General features: G+C 36.4%; 1 protein-coding gene across 1 annotated transcript in view; it reads left to right on the top strand.

The window, feature by feature from the left end:
* The first annotated feature begins 1,591 nt into the window (after window positions 1-1,591).
* Window positions 1,592-19,957, top strand: part of LOC136040382 (RING-box protein 2-like) — a 97,174-nt gene continuing 78,808 nt past the window's right edge. Inside the window, exon 1 of the mRNA XM_065724639.1 lies at window positions 1,592-1,826. Coding sequence (XP_065580711.1) covers window positions 1,625-1,826 — 202 coding nt within the window. The 5' untranslated portion in view covers window positions 1,592-1,624. The remainder of the gene's footprint in view (window positions 1,827-19,957) is intronic.

The raw sequence follows: 19,957 nt of genomic DNA, 5'->3' as shown, positions 1-19,957 counted from the left end.
TTTAGTACGGTTTTCAAAAAAACGACAAAACAAAAGTGGATACTTACTAATTCTTTGTCTAACCAGTCTAGCACACTAACTGCTTAGTGTGCTAAACAGTTAGGGTGCTATAGTCTGAAGTGGATATATCTGAAACCTAACCTGGCTCTAACTATCCCTAAGCCTCACGTCAATGGCTAATTTGTTTATGGGTAAAGATGTGAAATAATCATTAAAAAAGGACATAAACTTGGGTTTTTTAATGGACTTGAGCTAGAAAAGGAATATAGCAGGAACAAAATAAACCTGTTTGACCCAGATCTAATTTGATAAAAGGTTATAACCTTTCTAGTTGTACTTCATATAATTATTTATTTTAAATAATATAAGAACAACAGGCTTATTAAATCACTATAAAAAATTGTGATTGTATCGAATAGTTCGTGGTAACGATCTGTAGTAGACGTTTTCAGAAGAATTTTTTCTGTTGGTTGGGGTGGAGGTGTCAAGGGGAGGATTTTATGTGGGAAGATCTTTCCATGGGGGAATTTATCATGGGGGGAAGAGAATTTCCATGAAGGTGGCACCGTTGAATTTCCAGCATTATTTAAAACAATGATATATTAGATACAAAAAACAAGTTTTTTCAACTGAAAGTAAGGACTCTCTTTCTCAATGCCTTGCTCTTTTCACTAAAGTATTTTTAGTAATTTCAAAAGAGCTATTTATTCTAATTAAATGGCCTAAGTGCTTAAGGGGTCATTCTTAAGGAATTTGAATAATTTTCGAACTTTAGTGTAAAAAGCGAGGCACTGACAATGGGGTGAACCCCCTTTAATATGTTAAAAGATTTACAAATATAAAAGTTCGTTACGTGAGGTAATTTGTAAATTATGCATATTTATTACTAATAAAAACGTTCATAAAAAAGATAAGAGGCTCTAGTGGCCTTTTTAAGTAGCCAAACACCTTGTAGGGAAAGTAGTCCTCCTCCCCTGCCCCTTTCTCTTAAAGTCGTCTGATCAGCACTTTGAGAAAGCCATTTAGCCAAAAAAAATTAAGACTTATATGAAATTTCGCTTTAATTCTTCATGTATGGTGAGCCAAAACCAAACCTGCATTAAATCAAAAACTTTTAGAAATTAAATAAGAAATATGGCTTTTTAACTGAAAGTTAGGAGCGTCATTAAAACTTAAAACGAATAGAAATTATTTCGTATATGAAAGAGGCTGTCCCCTCCTCAACGCCCTCCTCTTTACCCTGAAGTTTGACTCTTTCTCACAGCTCTACTTTTTAAAACAATAAAAACTATAGCGTAAAGAGCTGGGTGTTGTGGAGGGTCAGCCCCTGTCATATACGGAGTAATATTTGTTTGTTATAGGTTTTAATGTCGCTTATTTTCAGTAAAAAAAAAAAAAAATATTTTTTTTAATTTGCACAAGAATCCACATAAAATTTTCCCTAGCAAAGTTATACAATAAATATGTTGCAGGGCAGCGAATTTCTTGTGTTCTTTGTTGTATACAAGGGGATTCTTGAGGAGTTTTTTTTACAGATGGGATTCTGAGAAAAGGAGAGTGAACATACTGAATGCATTTGCAGCATGTCGGCCCCGTAACAGCAGACATTTCAAAATTTGAAAACATGGAACGGTTCCAGTCCTCTAGTAAACCTTGTGAAAAAGAGAATTTAGTGTCATCTCATCTTGATAAAAACGATAATATTGCTGGAACAGAAGTAAATAAAGCAGGAAAGACGTTTACTCTGAAAAAATGGAATGCTGTTGCTATGTGGTCGTGGGATGTTGAATGTGACACATGTGCAATTTGTAGAGTACAAGTTATGGGTAAGTTTTAAGTTTCTGAGTAAGTAAACATCAGAAGCTGCATAAAAAAGAATATGGTAAAATTCTAGTTAATTGACTTCTTGCTATCTTGGAAACAGTTTAGGTTAGGAAAATGAAACTTTCAGGGATGGATCTACAGGCTAAAGTATGTCCCGGGAAGGTATTTTAAAGTGCCCACCTCCACTCCTTCTCCCTTTAGAGGGCCCTGAAATTTGTCTACATGACAGGTCTATACCTATTGAAATTGTGACAAAACAAAACTTCACCTTAATTTTCAGTTACTAGTTGCTTTTTCTCTGCCTGTAGTTCTGAAAATACAATTCCTGTTATTTGAGTAGAATTCTGAGCCATATCAATTTCTTTTTTCAAAATTTAGTATTTGTGATATGTATTTGCATATCTTTAAAACCTTATAAAATGGAATTGAGCAAAGTTATGAAGCTGAAAACAATTTTGTTGTACTTCAATTAAGCAGAAAATCTATTTTTCAAGGTTTCATTTTTATAACCAACATATTTTTAAAGGTCATCAAAGGTCAGGAGATCTTTGAAATATCATAAATTGGTATTGAGCAAAATTTTGAAGTTGAAAACAGTCTTGTTGTACTTCACTTAAGCAGAAGACCTATTTTTTCTAGGTTTCACTTTTCTAGCCTAACACAACTAGGCTATATTTAAAGGACACCAAAGGTCAGGCCCCTCCAGAGAGAGAAAGAGCTGAGGTAGCTACTTCAAAATGCCTTCCTGGGACATACTTGAGACTGTAATCCCCTCCTTGAGAGTTTCATTCTCATCAGCTAACCCCTTTCTAAGATAGCCAAAAGTAGCTAAAGTAGAATTTTACTATTACATTACTTACTTAAGTAAGGCAAACATAGTATTGATTAGTAAGATAATTCCATCATAATTCTGTAGGGGGACAAAGTTAGAGCAAATTTTTTCAAATGACAATGGAAACTGAAAAATGAACCATAAAGCACCATGACCCATCAGATAATGATAATCTAAAGAAAACTGACCCATTTCTGTTGATGTTTGAATTATGCAGGTTTAATTTTGACAAGATTTTTCAGCTGGGGGTGAGAAACTAAGGTCTGAGAGAGGAAGTTGCCCCCCTGTCCTATAGAAAGTTACATCCCTGCACTAGATGCCTTGTTTATGCTCTCTATGTATTTAATAGCTGTTTTACTCAGAAATTCAGCTTTCAGCCCTTATGGATGCTTGAAAGTGATACCTTTTTCTCTTCTTTTTGCTAGAGAAAAGGGTAAAATACCATTTGATTGTAAGGTAAAATTCTAGTTTATTGACTTCTTGCTATCTCAGAAAGGCGTTAGGTTAGGAAAATGAAACTTTCAGGGATGGGTCTACTGACTAAAGTATATCCCAGAAAGGTATTTTGAAGTACCTACCTCTTCTCCCTCTCCCTCTAGAGGTTCGTGACCTTTGATGACCTCTAAATATATGTGTGTTATAGAAGTGAAACCTTGCAAAATAGATCTTCTGCTTGAATGAAGTAAAACAAAATTGTTTTCAGCTTCACAACTTTGCTCAATCCTGATTTATAAGGTTTTAAAGATATGCAAATACACTTCCTAAATTTTCAAAAAAAACAACATTGATATGGCTCAGAATTCTACTCAAATAACAGGAATTGCATTTTCAGAACTAAAGGAAGAGAAAAAGCAACTGGTAACTGAAAATTAAGGTAAAATGTTTTTTTTTTTGTCAAAATTCAATAAGTCCAATGAATTCATGTTGAATTCAAAATTCAACATGCCCCTGTCCTACATTACCTGTCATGTAGGCAAATTTCTAATTTGATAGGTTTTGAAATGCTTGTGGGGGGGGGGGGAGATCCTGGTACATTCAACATGCCTATCCTTTTTACTTTATTTCTTCATTTTTCTTCAACTTTTTTAATGTATAAAACACTATTCAGATAGTGGAAGCAAAAAAAAACTGAAAAAAAACTGCCTCAACTATAGGGACAGAATTGGATAATCATGTAATTGTGTGATCTAGGTCTTTATAATATAATGTGTGATAATATAGTGTGATATGTGGCTTAAGAATATTAACATAATGCTTAAGACTTAAGACTAAAGGCTTAAGAGTATTAAGAATATGAATATGATGCCAAGCAGCAGTTCCTAAGATGATAAAAAATGTAGCATCAAATCATCAAGACTACAATATAAAAGAAAACTGTTTTTTTTTAAAATATTTTCTCATGTAAAATATTATTACAAATAATAATCGTCAAAATCTCCTGTTGCTGAGCAAGTACCTGTAAATTTGACAGCTATGTTTTTGTCAGAGAACCTTTGAATTTCAACAACAATTGTTTCTAATCTGTTTTACATGTTCAGTGAAGTTTGACAGAGTCACCCATATTTTGACAGGGCCTGTTGCTGTCTGCCAAAAATTTTGACAAGGTTATGACAAGAGATTCTCAAAAGAACCGAATATCTAGATAGAAGCCAATATCTACTTTTGAATTTGGCTGAAGGAACATTTTAAGTTGGTCTGGTATTTGACTACATCAGACAAGAATTTTCTACACTTGGAACATGGTTTTGTCAATATAATATTAGCTGCCATTTTAACTTAATTGTATCAAGAAAAGCCAATGTGGCTACATTTTAGAGAAAAATCATATTTATCTTGATGCATTGGCACTGATTCCAACTTCTTTTACAAAAAAAAAATCAAGTAATGACAGCTTGAACATTACATGGTTAAAAATGTTGGAAGTTCATTTTGTGTCAAAAACAGGAAACAGATAGAATTGAATATTCTTTTCTTATCTGGGTGTATTGGATATTGTATCCACGTTTTGCATTGTCAAAGTACAATGACGGCTTCAAGAGATGGTGTTCCAAGTCACAACTAGAGTTATCCTGTTTTGAAGGGAAATTTTGATATTGGCTCCAAATTTGTGTTGTCAATTCATTGGTCCCTTTACCCTACTTTGTTTTCTTTATAAACAGGTTTTTTGATCTGTCAAAACCATTAGACCTAAATCTGGTTGTAAAAGAATGTCTTGTTCATTAAATAATGAATATTATTTTTAAATGATTTGTGATTACACGTTAGTGTAATCAAGTAAGCATTAATTTGATTAATAAAAATAAGATGCTGCATATAAAGTACGAACTTTGATGTTTTAGTTTTGTTGATTTTTGTTTTATAGAAACTTGTATCCTATTGCTATATATGGGACCATAAGGAGAGTGGATGGTACATTTTGAGTGAAATGATTATTAGCATAAAATAAGGCATTAAGTAGTGTATTTGCCATGGCACTACCTGAGTTAAGGAGTCTTGTATATGTTTAACATTTGTTCTATTATTTAGCTAAGTTGAAGTATAACACACTACTAGAGGTGTTTTTTATACTCTCTTGAAATGTAGCCCACTAATTGCTTCCTTTCCAAAGTCTTTTTCGACTCCTAAAAGAGACCCTTAACATGACATCCTGTCCTTATTGGAAAATGACAACCAAAAATTTTGAACACTACCTTACAACAAACATAGATCTTTACTTGCCTCATTCTTAAATCATATTCCTTTGCTTCTCCCCTCTCTCTCCTCATGGATACACTCATGCCTCCTCTTGTCTCCTTATTGATACAGTGTACTTTATTTATTTTGTTTTACACAAAAATGGAGTGAGCTATAGGGATGGCTTTTATTTTAACTATATTTTTCATTAATGTGGTTCATTTTTTCTTTATTATTTTGCAGTCAATGCCAATCAATTGTTGTGAAGAAAAGACACACTATTCTAAAAATAGTACAATATTTATAGTGGGCTGTATATTTAACTATCAGGGGAAATGGGGACTAAATGAAGCTATACATCTTTAATATCAAGATACATATTTATTCTTTTAAAGTATTTTTAGAATATTTGACAACCACTTTTTAGTGGCAAACAACAAGGAACAAGGTGCCACTTTAATGGCACAAAATAACATTTGAAAAGGAAACTGCCTTGCCTGAAATTGCAGCTTGGAACCATCTAAGAATTTTTCCTTGCAAAGCTCCAGAGTTGATGGTTGAAGTTGTTGTTATTGTTGTTTAGTGACCAGGTGCAGTTAGATGATCTCTAGCTTCCCAGTCAAAAGAACATGTATTAAGTTGTTTGTTCACATTCTACCTAGCTATGTAATAGAAGAAACTCCAAAATTTGCCTCAACTGTCCTAAGGCAATATCTATTGTATAACTACTATTGTTGTAAATACAGACAGATAAAACTAGAGTTTTTATATTGTAGAGGTTCTATGTAGCGATTCACGGAACAAGATGGATCTTAATTCACTCCAAAGTGCTGATTAATGTAGGCTAACTATTAGCTGAAAGACGAGCACACCATTTTATATACCTTTCAATAGCCCACTCTTTTTAAATGTGCTAATTACCTACCAACACAAAATTCTGGTTTGATTGCAACTGAACCACTGTGCAACTGAACCACCATGCAACTGAACCCCTGTGCAACTGAACCCTCATGTAACTGAACCCTTGTGCAACTGAACCCCATTTAACTGAATCCTCGTGAAAGTCACCCCCATTTAACTAAACCCCCATGTAACTGAACCCTCGCGCAATTGAGCCCTTGTGTAATGGAACCACAGTGCGACTGAACCACCATGCAACTGAAGTCTTGTGCAACTCAACCAACATACTCAGTTTTTCAGTATTCTACAAATATTAGGCAATATCATTTTGTAAAACACAATTGAAAATCTTTGCATTTCCAATCTTGTTGGAATTGTTGGCTTTTTAAGTCATAATATAAATGAATGCCAAGATGATTCATAAAAAACTGTTTAGTTGTCACAAAAACAAAGAAAGTTGGACGTCAAAAACCCTTAAAACAAGATTTATTTCTCCTTTTTTTATTTCTTTTAATAAGGGTTTTCTTTGCCCTGTCACTGTCAACGGGTCTAGGCATCTCCCCCCCCCCTCTACCCACATTAAGGACATCCCCCCTCTCACACACACACATATAGAAAACCTTACCCTGGAAATCAACCCTTTTGGAAATTATGGATTTTAAAATTAGAGGATATTATTTGAATTTTTTTTTTGTTTATATGAGAAGTGCTAAGGAAAGTGGAAAAGAGGAATTTATGTGTAAGTCTTGTCCCCTCCCAGTGAAAATTTTTTTTCTCCAAAGGAAAATACCCCAGAAAGTTCCATCTTTCTGTTAGTTCTTTGATTTTTTTATAGGTAGGGAGAGAGGGAGATACCTCAGAGAGTACATTTATTACCAAAAAATATCAGCTTTCATTGATCTATTAAGTTTATTATCAGTTTATTATTATTTAAGTTTATTATTATTATTATTATTATTCAATACAATGCAAAATGGAATTACAAAACGCTTATTCCCCCTCGAAAGGCTCCATGGTCAGGGATACAAGGGGGTTAAATACAATTTCAATATTTCCCGAGTTTTCCACCTTAATACACTTTGCTTTTGTAGCAGTACCAGTAGTAGCAGCAGCAGTAGAAATGATAGTAGCAGTAGTAGTATGAGTGGAAGCAGTAGCATTAGGATGCAAATGCTGTCTTTTGGTTAGTTCAACATCCTCCACAATATGGCCTGTTAGTTTGCAACTTCACAAACCGAACTGTTCAAAAAAAATTGTTGATACGCCCTTTTGACAACCTATATAAAGATGGCGTGATGTGATTCTGTTAACCTTCCACCTTCAATATTCCTTGAAAATTCCACCTTCATAGCCTACCCTTTGGCACAGTTGTAACAGCAGTTCCAGTAATATTATTAGTAGCATTAATAGTAACAGCACTGGTACTAGTAGCAACTGCAGTATTAACATATTGTCTTTTGGTCAGCTGAAGATTTCTTTTATTCAGTTCTGGAAGTTTCAGCTTAATACAAATAGCTTTGCTATCCCATTGCTGATATATTTTTTTGTGATAACCAATATATTCATCTAGCTCCTGAATTTTCATCTTAATGCTTTTAGCTTACAACTGGTTGCAATAGAGGTAGTATTCGGAATAGTAGTAGTAATAGTACTTGTTTTAGTAGTAGTAATAGGCTAGTAGTAAACGGGATTTAACTAGTGATAGTATTAGCAGTAGTGTGCACAGGGCTGGACCTAAAAATTTGATGCTTCTAGAACCAAGCGTTTTTGCTGCTCCGTTTTTGCAAGATTTCGGGGGGTATTCCCAAAAACTCGGGGATAGTGGAAGCAAAGGACAGAACACAACTGATGAGCCAAAAGTAATGAAACAGAGAGGTGATACAGAACTCTCAGATGCCTTTCTTGGGAGACATCTGACAGTTTGTAAGTGACCATGGAATTATTATGTTGTTTTAAAGTAACTTTTCTGTGAACAGGTGCCTGTAGCAACAGAGTGCACCTGGCACTTGACAGTAAATAACATCTGTCCAGTTTTTGTCAAGAAAAAAAAATCACTCAGTGATAATTTATTATGTTCCCTGGCATTATGCGCCCCTAGGTCGAGGCCTAGGGGACCTAGTGGTAAATCCAGGCCTGAGTGTGTAAATATTTCCTTTTGGTCAACTCATCTTCCCTTTTAAGGATTCTCTGAAAGTTCCACTTAATAACCAAATCCTTTTTTGAGACACGCCATTTTGACAATCTGAATACACATAGTGTCTTCTGATTTAGTTGAAATCGCCCCTCAATATTGCCTCAAATTTTCGCCTTGATACTCTTAGCCTTAACAGTACTAGTCTCATAGTAGTAGTGGTGGTAGCAAGAGAATTGGTAATAGCAATAGTACTGTATTAGTAGTAGCAGTAACAGTTGTAGCAATAGTATTAATAACAGTAGTAGCATGTACGTGATGTCTTTTGGTACACTGAACATCCCCCGCATGATACCCCGAAAGTTTCATCTTGATATGGTAAGTCGTCTCAAACATATCGTTGATGTGTCCTTTTGGCCCCTTTTAACTCCCTTTTAGTCTTAACACTCTTTGACAAGTAGTTGCAATACTTGTGTATTGTAGCAAATGTAGTAGCAAATAGTAGCAGTGGTAGTAGTGTTTGCAGTAGAATTCGCATTTTATCTTTTGGTCAGTTGATCTCCCCCTTTAAGTATTCTCTGAAAGTTGCAACTTAACACCCAAATCCATTCTTGAGATATACTGCTACTACTACTACTACTAATAACTCACTGCAGCACAAAGCCGCCTGAGGCCAACACAGCTACGCACGCTCCTCCTCCAACCTAATCTATTTAGAGCCTCCCTCTTTACACCCTCCCAGGAAGTTCCCATTTCCTTTAAATCTTTATTTATGACATCCTCCCAACCCAAACAAGGACGACCTGCTTTCCGTGTAGCCCCAGACGGTTGGCCAAAAAGGACAATCTTCGGTAATCTGTCATCCTTCATCCGAAGAACGTGGCCTAGCCATCTCAACCTTTCTTTCATTATAGCCCCAGAAAGCGGGATTGAACCACACTTTTCGTACAACCTACTCTTTGAAATACGGTCAGTCAGCCGGGTACCCAGAACAATCCGTAGGCAATTTCTCTGGAAAACATCCAGTAAATTTTCATTTGCTTTTCAGAGCGTCCATGCTTCAGAGCCATATTTGACCACTGTCATCACTGTAGCTTCCAATATTCTAATCTTGGTTTGTAGACTTATCTTTCTATTGTTCCAAACTTTTTTTAACTGTGAAAAAACACCCTGAGCCTTAGCTATTCTACTTTTAACATCTTCACTGCTTCCACCATCTTTACTAATAATACTACCAAGGTAACTGAAGCTCCCAACCTGATCAATCTTTTCGTTACCTAATGTCACCTGTTCATCTTCACTTATTCCTAGCCTTAGTGACTTAGTCTTTTTAACATTAATTTTCAAGCCTATTTTAGCACCCTGAACTCTCTTAGAGGTAAAACCTCTAAAAGTTCATTCATTTTGCTCACACTTTCATCTAATATTCTTAAATCATCAGCATAATCTAAATCCAGGAGCATTCTTCCTCCCCATTTGATTGCATGGTCTCCAATTGCCTTTCCTGTGCTCCTTAAGACGAAGTCCATCAAAATGATCCATATAAAGGGGGATAGAACACAACCCTGCTTAACTCCTGATTTAATACAAAACCAGTTGCTAACCTCATTTCCTACCTTAATCGCAGCAGTATTATTCTCGTATATAGCGCAAATCACTTTAATGTATTTTTCTGGTATACCATATAACGATAAGACCTTTGTTAACGCTCTTCTATCAACAGAATCGAAAGCTTGCTCATAATCGATAAAACTGAGGAGCAAAGGTGTTTGACAACGAAGGGACTTCTCAATTATTAACCTAAGAGTGAAAACATGGTCGACACATCCTCTACCTTTTCTAAAACCGCATTGTCCTTCCCTTAAAACTTTGTCTACAGCATGTCTCAGTCTAAAGAGTATCATATTACTCAGTAATTTGCTACCTACAGAGACCAGACTAATGCCTCGATAATTACGACACTCACTCTTGTCACCTTTCTTATCACCTTTTTTGAGATATGTCCTTTCACAATCTGCACGCACATAGTGTTTTTGATTTACTTCAAATTCCCCCTCGTAATTCTGTCAAATTTTCACCTGCATATGTTTAGCCTTAATGGTGTTAGTGACATAGTAGTAAAGGTCGTAGTAGGAGCAGTAGTAGCAATAATAGTGTTGTATTATTAGTAGTAGTAATAGTAGTAGCAGGTATATGTTATCTTTTGGTCAGATGCCCCAGAAGTTTCATCTTGATACGCTAAGCCGTTCCAAAAAAATTGCTGACACGCCTGTATCAGCAATCTGTATCCACATAGTACGTTTTGATTTATTTCAACTTTCCCCTCGATGTTTCATCAGACGTTCGTGTTTCGATTTAGTGCAACTGAAAAGCTCATCTTCATCTTTCCCTTCGTCTTTTTTGAAAGTAAAGGCCAAACATGCTGACCTTTCTTTATAGTATATAATATATTTGAACAATGGAAGGATTGCCTAACTTATGGCCATTGCCCTGAGGACTGGGGGTGGACATTTCCATAGACATAATTGCTGAACTTTTCAACCATGCTGAACAAAATGGGTATCTTAAAAGTTTATATTGCATGCGCCTGAGGAAACAGTGGAGGGGGGAGGGGGCTGGTTACCCTCCAGTCACTTTTGACTTTTAAAAACTTTGGAGGGGGCTCATTCGATTGGAAATTAAAAGTTCCAGTGCACTTTTTAAGAGTCAAAAGTGATCGGAAGGCTTCTACCCCAAGCCTCTCTTTTCCTAAACACATCCGATCTAAATTTTGAGAAAACCATTTTATTTAAAGCAGTTCATTGGCCAAAATAACTGTGCCTCCAGGGTTCTCAACCCTCAGCACCTGGTGCAAGGGCTGTAAGTTATACAAGTTTCCTATTGTTAACAAGTGAGTTGCTTTTTTTTAGAAAAGATGGTATGTTTGATCCTAGAAAGAAAAAAAAACATGGGGCATTAAGGTCAAACTTAAAAGGAATGTCAAGAAGAATACTTTACACAATAAAAAACATTTTTTTTTCCTTTATTGGTAGTGAAAAAGAAATATCAGCAATATCTAGAATCGCTGATGGTACCAGCCGTCACATCGCTCGGAAAATGTTTAGGAGCATCTTCAACTAAATCAAAAGGTACTATTTGTATCCAGTTTTACAAGAAGACATATCTGCAATGTATTAACAACAGCTGAGAGTATACACCTGAGGGTATGAAGTTTAAACTTTCGGGGCATGCTAAAGGAACGTTGAAAAAAAATCCTGGAGTGCAACTAGTCCCTCTCCCATGTCCTTTTTAGCTGCAATCTCCTCAAATGTATCTGATTGAAATTCGTTATCTAGATTCGCAAATTTCAAATATATTTAACACAGAAGTCTATTACTAAGCGTTCAGAAAGTTTGACTCATCTGATAGTTAAATAAATAAAACAAAGTTTTTTTTTAACTGAAAGTAAGGAGCGACATTAAAACTTAAAACGAACAGAAATTACTCCGTGTATGAAAGGGGCTGTTCCTCCCTCAATGTCCCGCTCTTTACGCTAAATTGACTCTTTTTCTCAATTCTACTTTATAAAACAGTAAATAACTTTAGCGTAAAGAGCGGGACATTGAGGGAGGACCAGCCCCTTTCATACACGGAGTAATTTCTGTTCGTTTTAAGTTTTAATGTCGCTCCTTACTTTCAGTTAAAAAAACTTATTTTTTTTAATTTAATTTCTGAACGTTTTTGAATTGATGCATGTTTTTATTTTGGCTCTCCGCAAATGAATAATTAAAACGAAATTTTCTTATTAATTTTTTTTTTTGCTAAATGGCTTTCTCTTAGTTTTGATCAGACGATTTTGAGAAAAAGGGTGGGAGAGGAGTCCTAGTTGCCCACCAATTTTTCGATTACTTAAAAAGGCAACTAGAATTTTTCATTTTTAACGAGCGTTTTTATTAGTAAAAAATATACATAACTTACAATTTAACTTACGTAACAAACTACTATATTCGTATATTTTTATTATGGCACTTGGTATTAAACAAGTGACATATAGCAATCGCAAATTCTGTCGGTCTGTCGGTCCCGGTTTTGCTACTTTAGGCACTTCCAGGTAAGCTAGGACGATAAAATTTGTCAGGCATATCAGGGACCGGACCAGATTAAATTAGAAATAGTCTTTTTCTCGATTTGACCATCTGGGGGGGGGGGGGGGGTGGGGGTCCCGTTTATTCAGAAAAATAGAAAATTTAAGTATTTTAACTTACGAACGGCTGATCAGATCTTAATGAAATTTGATGTTTGAAGTATATCGGGTCCCAGAGCTGTTATTTTAAATCCCGATTGGATCTGGTGGTATTGCGGGGGGGGGGGGGGGAGTTGGGAGGGGGAAACCTAAAATCTTGGAAAACACTTAGAGTGGAGGGATCGGGATGAAACTTGGTGGGAAAAATAAGCACGAGTCCTAGATACATAGTTGACATAACCGAAACGGATCCGCTCTCTTTGGGGTAGTTGGGGGGGGGGGTAATTCTGAAAAATTAAAAAAAGAGGTATTTTTAACTTACGAATGGGTGATCAGATTTCAATTAAATTTGATATTTAGAAGGATATCGTGTCTCAGAGCTCTTATTTTAAATCCCGACCGGATCTTGTAACAATGGGGGGGGAGTTGGGGGGAAACTAAAACTTGGAAAACACTTAGAGTGGAGGGATCGGGATGAAACTTGGTGGGAAAAATAAGCACAAGTCCTAGATACATGATTGACATAACTGGAACGGATTCGCTCTCTTTGAGGTAGTTGGGGGGGGGGGGGGTAATTCTGAAAAAATTAGAAAAATGAGGTATTTTTAACTTACGAACGGTGATCGGATCTCGATGAAATTTGATATTTAGAAGGATATCGTGTCTCAAAGCTCTTATTTTAAGTTCCGAACGGATGTGGTGACATTGGGGGGGGGATTTGGGGTGGGGGAACTTAAAATGATGGAAAACGCTTAGATTGGAGGGATCGGGATGAAACTTGGTGGGAAAAATAAGCAGAAGTCTTAGATACGTGATTTACATAATTGGAACAGATCCGCTCTATTGGGGGGGGGGTAATTCTGAAAAATTAGAAAAAATGACGTAGTTTTACTTACGAAGGAGTGATCGGATCTTCATGAAACTTCATATTTAGAAGGACCTCGTAACTCAGATCTCTTATTTTAAATCTCAACCGGATCCAGCTTAATTGGGGGGGGGGGCAGTTGGGGGGAACCGGAGATCTTAGAAAATACTTAAAGCGGTGAGACCAGGATGAAACTTGATGGGAAGAATAAAAACCTGTCTAAGATACGTGACTGACATAACCGGACCGGATCTGCTCTCTTTGGTGGAGTTGGATGAATCGGGATGAAGCTTGGTGGATAGAATAAGCAAATGTCCTTGATACATACCATAGGATCATACCATACCATACCATCATACCATAGGACCTCTTGGCTCTTAGCTCTTCATGCCTCGTCCCAAGTGCCATGTGAGCTCTTAGCTCTTGTTATGTATATGAGAGAGGTGAATACGGAACCGTACTGGATAAAGGATAAAGGATAAAGGGGCTAAAGGGAGAGGAAAAATTGGGTATTTATAACATACGAGTGGGTGATCGGATCTTAATGAATTTTGATATTTAGAAGGACATCGTGACTCAGAGCTCTTATTTTAAATCCTGACCGGCATTAAGCCTTTTATTTTCCTTTTAGATCAATCTATTGATTCATAGAATTTTGTTAGATCTCATACCATAGGATCTCTTGGCTCTTAGCTCTTCATGCCTCGTCACAAGTGCCATGTGAGCTCTTAGCTCTTGTTATATATATGAGAGGGTTTGCCCCCTCGTTAATACTCACTCTTTACACTAAAGCTTTAATTTTGTCCCAATTCTTTAAGATTGACCCCTGAATCACAAAGGCTGTAGAATAAATAGTTGAAATTACTAAAGAATACTTTAGCGTAAAGATCGAGCTATTTAGGAAGAGACGAACCCCCCATATGCGTAATAATCTCTGCGCAATTTAAGTTTTAATGCTGGTCCTTACTTTCAGTTGAGAAAACTTTTTCATATTTAGTTTTTCATTGTTTTTTTAAAATAATGCTAGAAAATCCTGTGCCCCCTTCATGGAATTTCTCTTCCCCATGACAAATTCTTCCAAGGGAAGATCCTCCCACGTAGACCCCTCCCCTCAAACCCCCCTCCCTCCCAACCAAAATTCATCCTGAAAGTTCTGTACACTTCCAAATAATCATTACTGTATGTAAATGCTGGTCAAAGTTTGTAACTTGCGGCTCTCCCCTGGAGACTGTGGGGGAGTAAGTGAGCCCCAAAAACATAGTTATTATGTTTTTCGACTATGCTGAACAAAATGGCTATCTCAAAATTTAATCCGTTGACTTTGGAAAAAAATGGGCGTGGGAGGGGGCCTAGGTGCCCTCAAATTTTTTTGTGACTTAAAAAGGGCACTAGAAATTTTAATTTACGCTAGAATGAGCCATCTTGCGACATTCTAGGACCACTTGGTCGATACGATCACCCCTAGAAAAAAAAACAAGCAAAAAACAAACAAACAAATAAACACGCACCCGTGATCGGTCTTCTGGCAAAAAATACTAAGTTCCACATTTTGCACACTTCTACAGTAGGGTTTTCTGATACGCTGAATGCGATGGTGTGATTTTCGTTAAGATCGTATGACTTTTAGGGGGTGTTTCCCCCTATTTTCCAAAACAAGGCAATTTTTCTCGGGCTCGTAACTTTTGATGAGTAAGACTAAATTTGATGAAACTTACATATTTAAAATGAGCATAAAAATCCGATTCTTTTAATATATCTATTGGTATCAAAATTCCGTTTTTGCTATTTTGTTTACTTTTAAGCCGGGTCGCTCCTTACTACAGTTCGATACCACGAACTGTTTGAAAAGAGAAGTAAATCTGCTTAAATGGCTTGTGACATCTGATCTTTTTTCGAAAATAAAACGTAGTTTTTTTATGAATAATCTTGACAGGTAATCATTGACTATAAAGTCAATTATCTTGATTTTATAGTATGACTTTAAAAATAAACAATTCCAACAAGGTTGAAAATGTAAAGATTCTAATTCGTGTTTTACCCAATGATATTGCCTCATATTTTTTAGAACAGGCTGCTGAAAAACTAAGTTCAGTGGTTCAGTTGCACGAGGGTTCAGTTACACGGTGGTTCAGTTTCACGTTGGTATAGTAGCACGGTGATTCAGGTTCTCGAGGGTTCAGTTGCACGGTTGTTCAGTTGCACACAGTTGCATGGGGGTTCAGTTACACGGGGGTCCAGTTAAATGGGGTTGAATTACACGAGGGTTCAGTTACACGGTGGTTCAGTTTCACGTTGGTATAGTAGCACGGTGATTCAGGTTCTCGAGGGTTCAGTTGCACGGTTGTTCAGTTGAACACAGTTGCATGGGGGTTCAGTTAAATGGGGTTGAATTACACGATGGTTCAGTTACACGAGGGATTAGTTAAATTGACTTAAGTTGCACGGTGGTTCAGTTTCACGGGAGTTCATTTGCACAGGAGTTCATTTATACGGGGGTTCTGTTGCACCGTCGTTCAGTTGCCTGATGGTTCAATTGCAGGGGTTGTAATGCTTGGGGTTTAGTTACACGGTGGTTCAATTACACGCACACCCAAAATTTTATTTTGAGCCCCTAAAGAGACCATCAGTTCCGTAAATCTATTTTGGAAGACAGAAATTAGACGAAAAAAAAAGAATTGGAGAAAGACCCTTGCCTCCACTAGTCACAGTACCTGGGGAAGCTTGTTCTGGTCACCCCTCTCAATAGGTCCTGATATTGCCCAGGCCTTATTCAACAATTTACCAGTTCTGTAGGCTTGTATTATTTTGTGCTAGTTTTCCATCAGCAGTTGGTTCATAATTCCAAATGAGGTCAATTAGGAAGAAATAACATAATCAACAAGCTTATTATCCGTTCTACCAGAAAAAAAGACAAAAAAAAAATCAAAAAAATCAACAAACAATCCATCCTTATGGGGGGGTGGCGTGGCTTTGGCATGACTGTAGAAGTACGGTAGTAATTATTATATTTGAAAAAAGTAATGAAGAAATAAATTGTATGGTTATTTTTTTCCAACTGATATCTGCCTTATAACTTAAATATGACAATGTAAAAAGAAAACAAAAAAAAACCGTTGATACGTCATGAAGTCTACTGTATTTGGCCAAAGAATAAATAGTTGACATTACTAAAAATACTTTAGCGTAAAAGACAAGGTATTGTGGAGGAGACGAACCCCCTTATATATGTAATAATTTCTGTTTGTTTTAAGTTTTAATGCTACTCCTTACTTCCAGTTGAAAAAAAAACTTTTTTTTTATTTTCTCATTGTTTCCTTTTAAAATAATGCTAGAAAATCCTGCGCCCCCTTCATGGAAATTCTCTTCCCTCATGATAAATTTCTCCATGGAAAGATCCTCCCACGTAACCCCCTCCCCTTGACCCACCCCACCCCAACACGAAAAATTCCCCCCCGAGAACGTGTGTACACTTCCCAATAACCATTACTATATGTAAACAATGGTCAAAGTTTGTAAATTGCAGCCCCTCCCCCGGGGACTGTGGGAGATTAAGTTGTCCTTAAAGACATAGCTATTAGGTTTTTCGCCTATGCTGAACAAAATGGCTCTCTCAAAATTGTGATCCAGTGACTTTGGGTAAAAATGAGCGTGGAAGGGGGTCTAGGTGCCCTCCAATTTCTTGGTTACTTAAAAAGGGCACTAGAACTTTTAATTTCCATTACAATGAGCCCTCTTGTGACATTCTGGGATCACTGGGTTGCTACTATCATCCCTGGAAAAAGAAATCAAATACAAACAAATAAACATGCATCCGTGATCTGTCTTCTGGCAAAAAATACAAAATTCCTCATAGGAGCTTGAAACTTCTACAGGAGGGTTCTCCGATACTCTGAATTCGATGTTGTGATTTTCTTTAAGATTCTATGAATTTTAGGGGGCGTCTCTTCCTATTTTCTAAAATAATGTAAATTTTCTCAGGCTCGTATCGAATTTGGGTCACTTTTTAGAAGATTTATTCCGTATAGGAAGGGTTGCCCTCTTCTCAATACCTTGTTCTGTACGCTAAAGCTGTTAGCTCTTAAAAAAAATAAACTTCCTGTTCTAGTTAAACGGCCCCAGTGTTTCAATAGCCATTCTTGAAAAATTGGGACAGACAGTCACTTTTAACTAATAAAAAAGGTACTAGTCCTCTCAATTTTCAATCGAATTATCACTTTTGAAGTTCCTACGACAAAGCTTTCTAACTTCGTTTAACAAAATGCTTATCTCAAAATCTTGATTGGATGTGTTAGGGAAAGGGTGGCTGTGGGAGGGGGGTTAGTTGCCCTTCAATCACTTTCGACCACTAAAAAGGGCACTAGAATGAGGGTACTCTAATCGAATGAGCCTTTTGTGAAGTTTCTACTGCAACTCCTTCGATATGAAGTGCCCTGGCCTAAGACCAAAAAAAAAAAATAATAATACATTGCGCCCACATCATTCTTTACTTAGGTAGCGCTATTGCACTGCCTACTATAAAGACAATTTTTGTTTTATACTGAAAGCAAGGAGCAACATTAAAACTTAAAACCAACAGAAAATCTTCACATATATAAAGGGGGCCGCACCTTCCTAATCCCTTGCTTTTAAACTGAAGTCTTAAAGATCTTTGAAAATGCTCCTCAGTCAAATTCAATGGTCCTTGTGTCTGAGCAGTCTTTCTCAAAGAAATGCAATAAAAAGTCAAACCTTAGCACAAAGAGCCCCCTCAAATATGGTGTAATTTCTGTTTGTTTTAAGTTTTAATGTTGCCCCTTACTTTCAGCATAAAACACTTATTTTATTATTTATTTCTGACCATTTTTCACACCATGTCTGAAAATTTCCTTCCCTCCCCCTTTGTAAGATTAGCCCTTGAATCTTCTCCCTGGTAACTATCTGCCGCCTGGAAAATTCTCCCTGCAGAAAAATCCCCTCCCCCCAAAAATGCCATATATTTCCCAATACTATATGTAAATTAGGGGCAAATTGCATAAATTACAGCCCTTTCCCCAGGGGCTCTTGCGGGTCACGTCTTCCCAAAAGGCATATATATTAGATCGTTCAACTATTCTGAATCAAGTGGATATTTAAAATATTTTGAGCAGATGTCTTTGGGGAAAAATTGGGTATGGATCCAGTTTTTTTTTTATTTAAATTAGGCACTAGAACGTAGAAATTCGGTTCGAATAATTCCTCTCTCAACCTTCTAGGACGAATGGTTTGATACTGTCACCCGTGACAAAAAACAAACGAAAAAACAAACATCTATGATCTTTCTTCTGAAAAAAAAATTACAAAATTCTACATTTGTGTAAATAAGAGCTTGAAACCTCCTTAATAAGGTTCTTTAATATGCCGAATCTTGTGGCGTGATTTTTATTAAAATCACATCACTTCTTTGGGGCATTTTCTGCCTTTTAGTTCCCTTTCTCATAGTTCAACAATTTAAATACTTTAAGTGCATAGCTAATTTGTTGTATATCCTGAAATGCTTAATACAAAACTCAGTCGTGATGCTTCAGTTCTGAGTTCTTAAGTATCAGTTCTTTATTCATCATTCTTAAGTTCAGTTCATCATTCTTAAGTCATTCTTCATCATCAGTTCATCATTCTTAAGTTCTTCAGTTGTGTGTTAAGTTCTGACTTTTCCAGTGTCTCCACAAAAGATTGCATGGTGCCAAATCTGGAGATTTACCAGAAAAAGTAAGAGATAGTGCTCTTTAATCTGCTTAAGTATCTTAAGTATCAGTTCTTTATTCATCATTCTTAAGTTCAGTTCATCATTCTTAAGTCATTCTTCATCATCAGTTCATCATTCTTAAGTTCTTCAGTTGTGTGTTAAGTTCTGACTTTTCCAGTGTTCCCACAAAAGATTGCATGGTGCCAAATCTGGAGATTTACCAGAAAAAGTAAGAGATAGTGCTCTTTAATCTGCTTAAGTATCTTAAGTATCAGTTCTTTATTCATCATTCTTAAGTTCAGTTCATCATTCTTAAGTCATTCTTCATCATCAGCTCATCATTCTTAAGTTCTTCAGTTGTGTGTTAAGTTCTGACTTTTCCAGTGTCTCCACAAAAGATTGCATGGTGCCAAATCTGGAGATTTACCAGAAAAAGTAAGAGATAGTGCTCTTTAATCTGCTAAAAAGTCATTTAATTGAGCCAAAGGTTTCCTACACACTAACAAACAACACCAAGATTCTTGGAGCTACTCTCTTGAACTCAGTGTCTGCACATTCTGAGAATGCAGAATTAAGTGCAAATGCTAATCTACTAATCTACAATAATACGTGTCTATTGTCTACTAATCTACTTACGTGTCTGATCTACTAATATACAATAATACTTGTCTATTGTGATAGCATGTCTATTGTAAAAGTATTACTGTTGTAATAGCAGTCTATTGTAATAGCATGGATACAGAGACCATCACATACTCGTATTTAACAAAGAACAAATCTTTCTGGGGGACACAAGTCCCGTTTGATGG

This window comes from Artemia franciscana, chromosome 20 (assembly GCF_032884065.1).
Source record: "Artemia franciscana chromosome 20, ASM3288406v1, whole genome shotgun sequence".
NCBI lineage: Eukaryota > Metazoa > Arthropoda > Branchiopoda > Anostraca > Artemiidae > Artemia > Artemia franciscana.
This window is presented reverse-complemented; position numbering and strand designations above follow the sequence as displayed.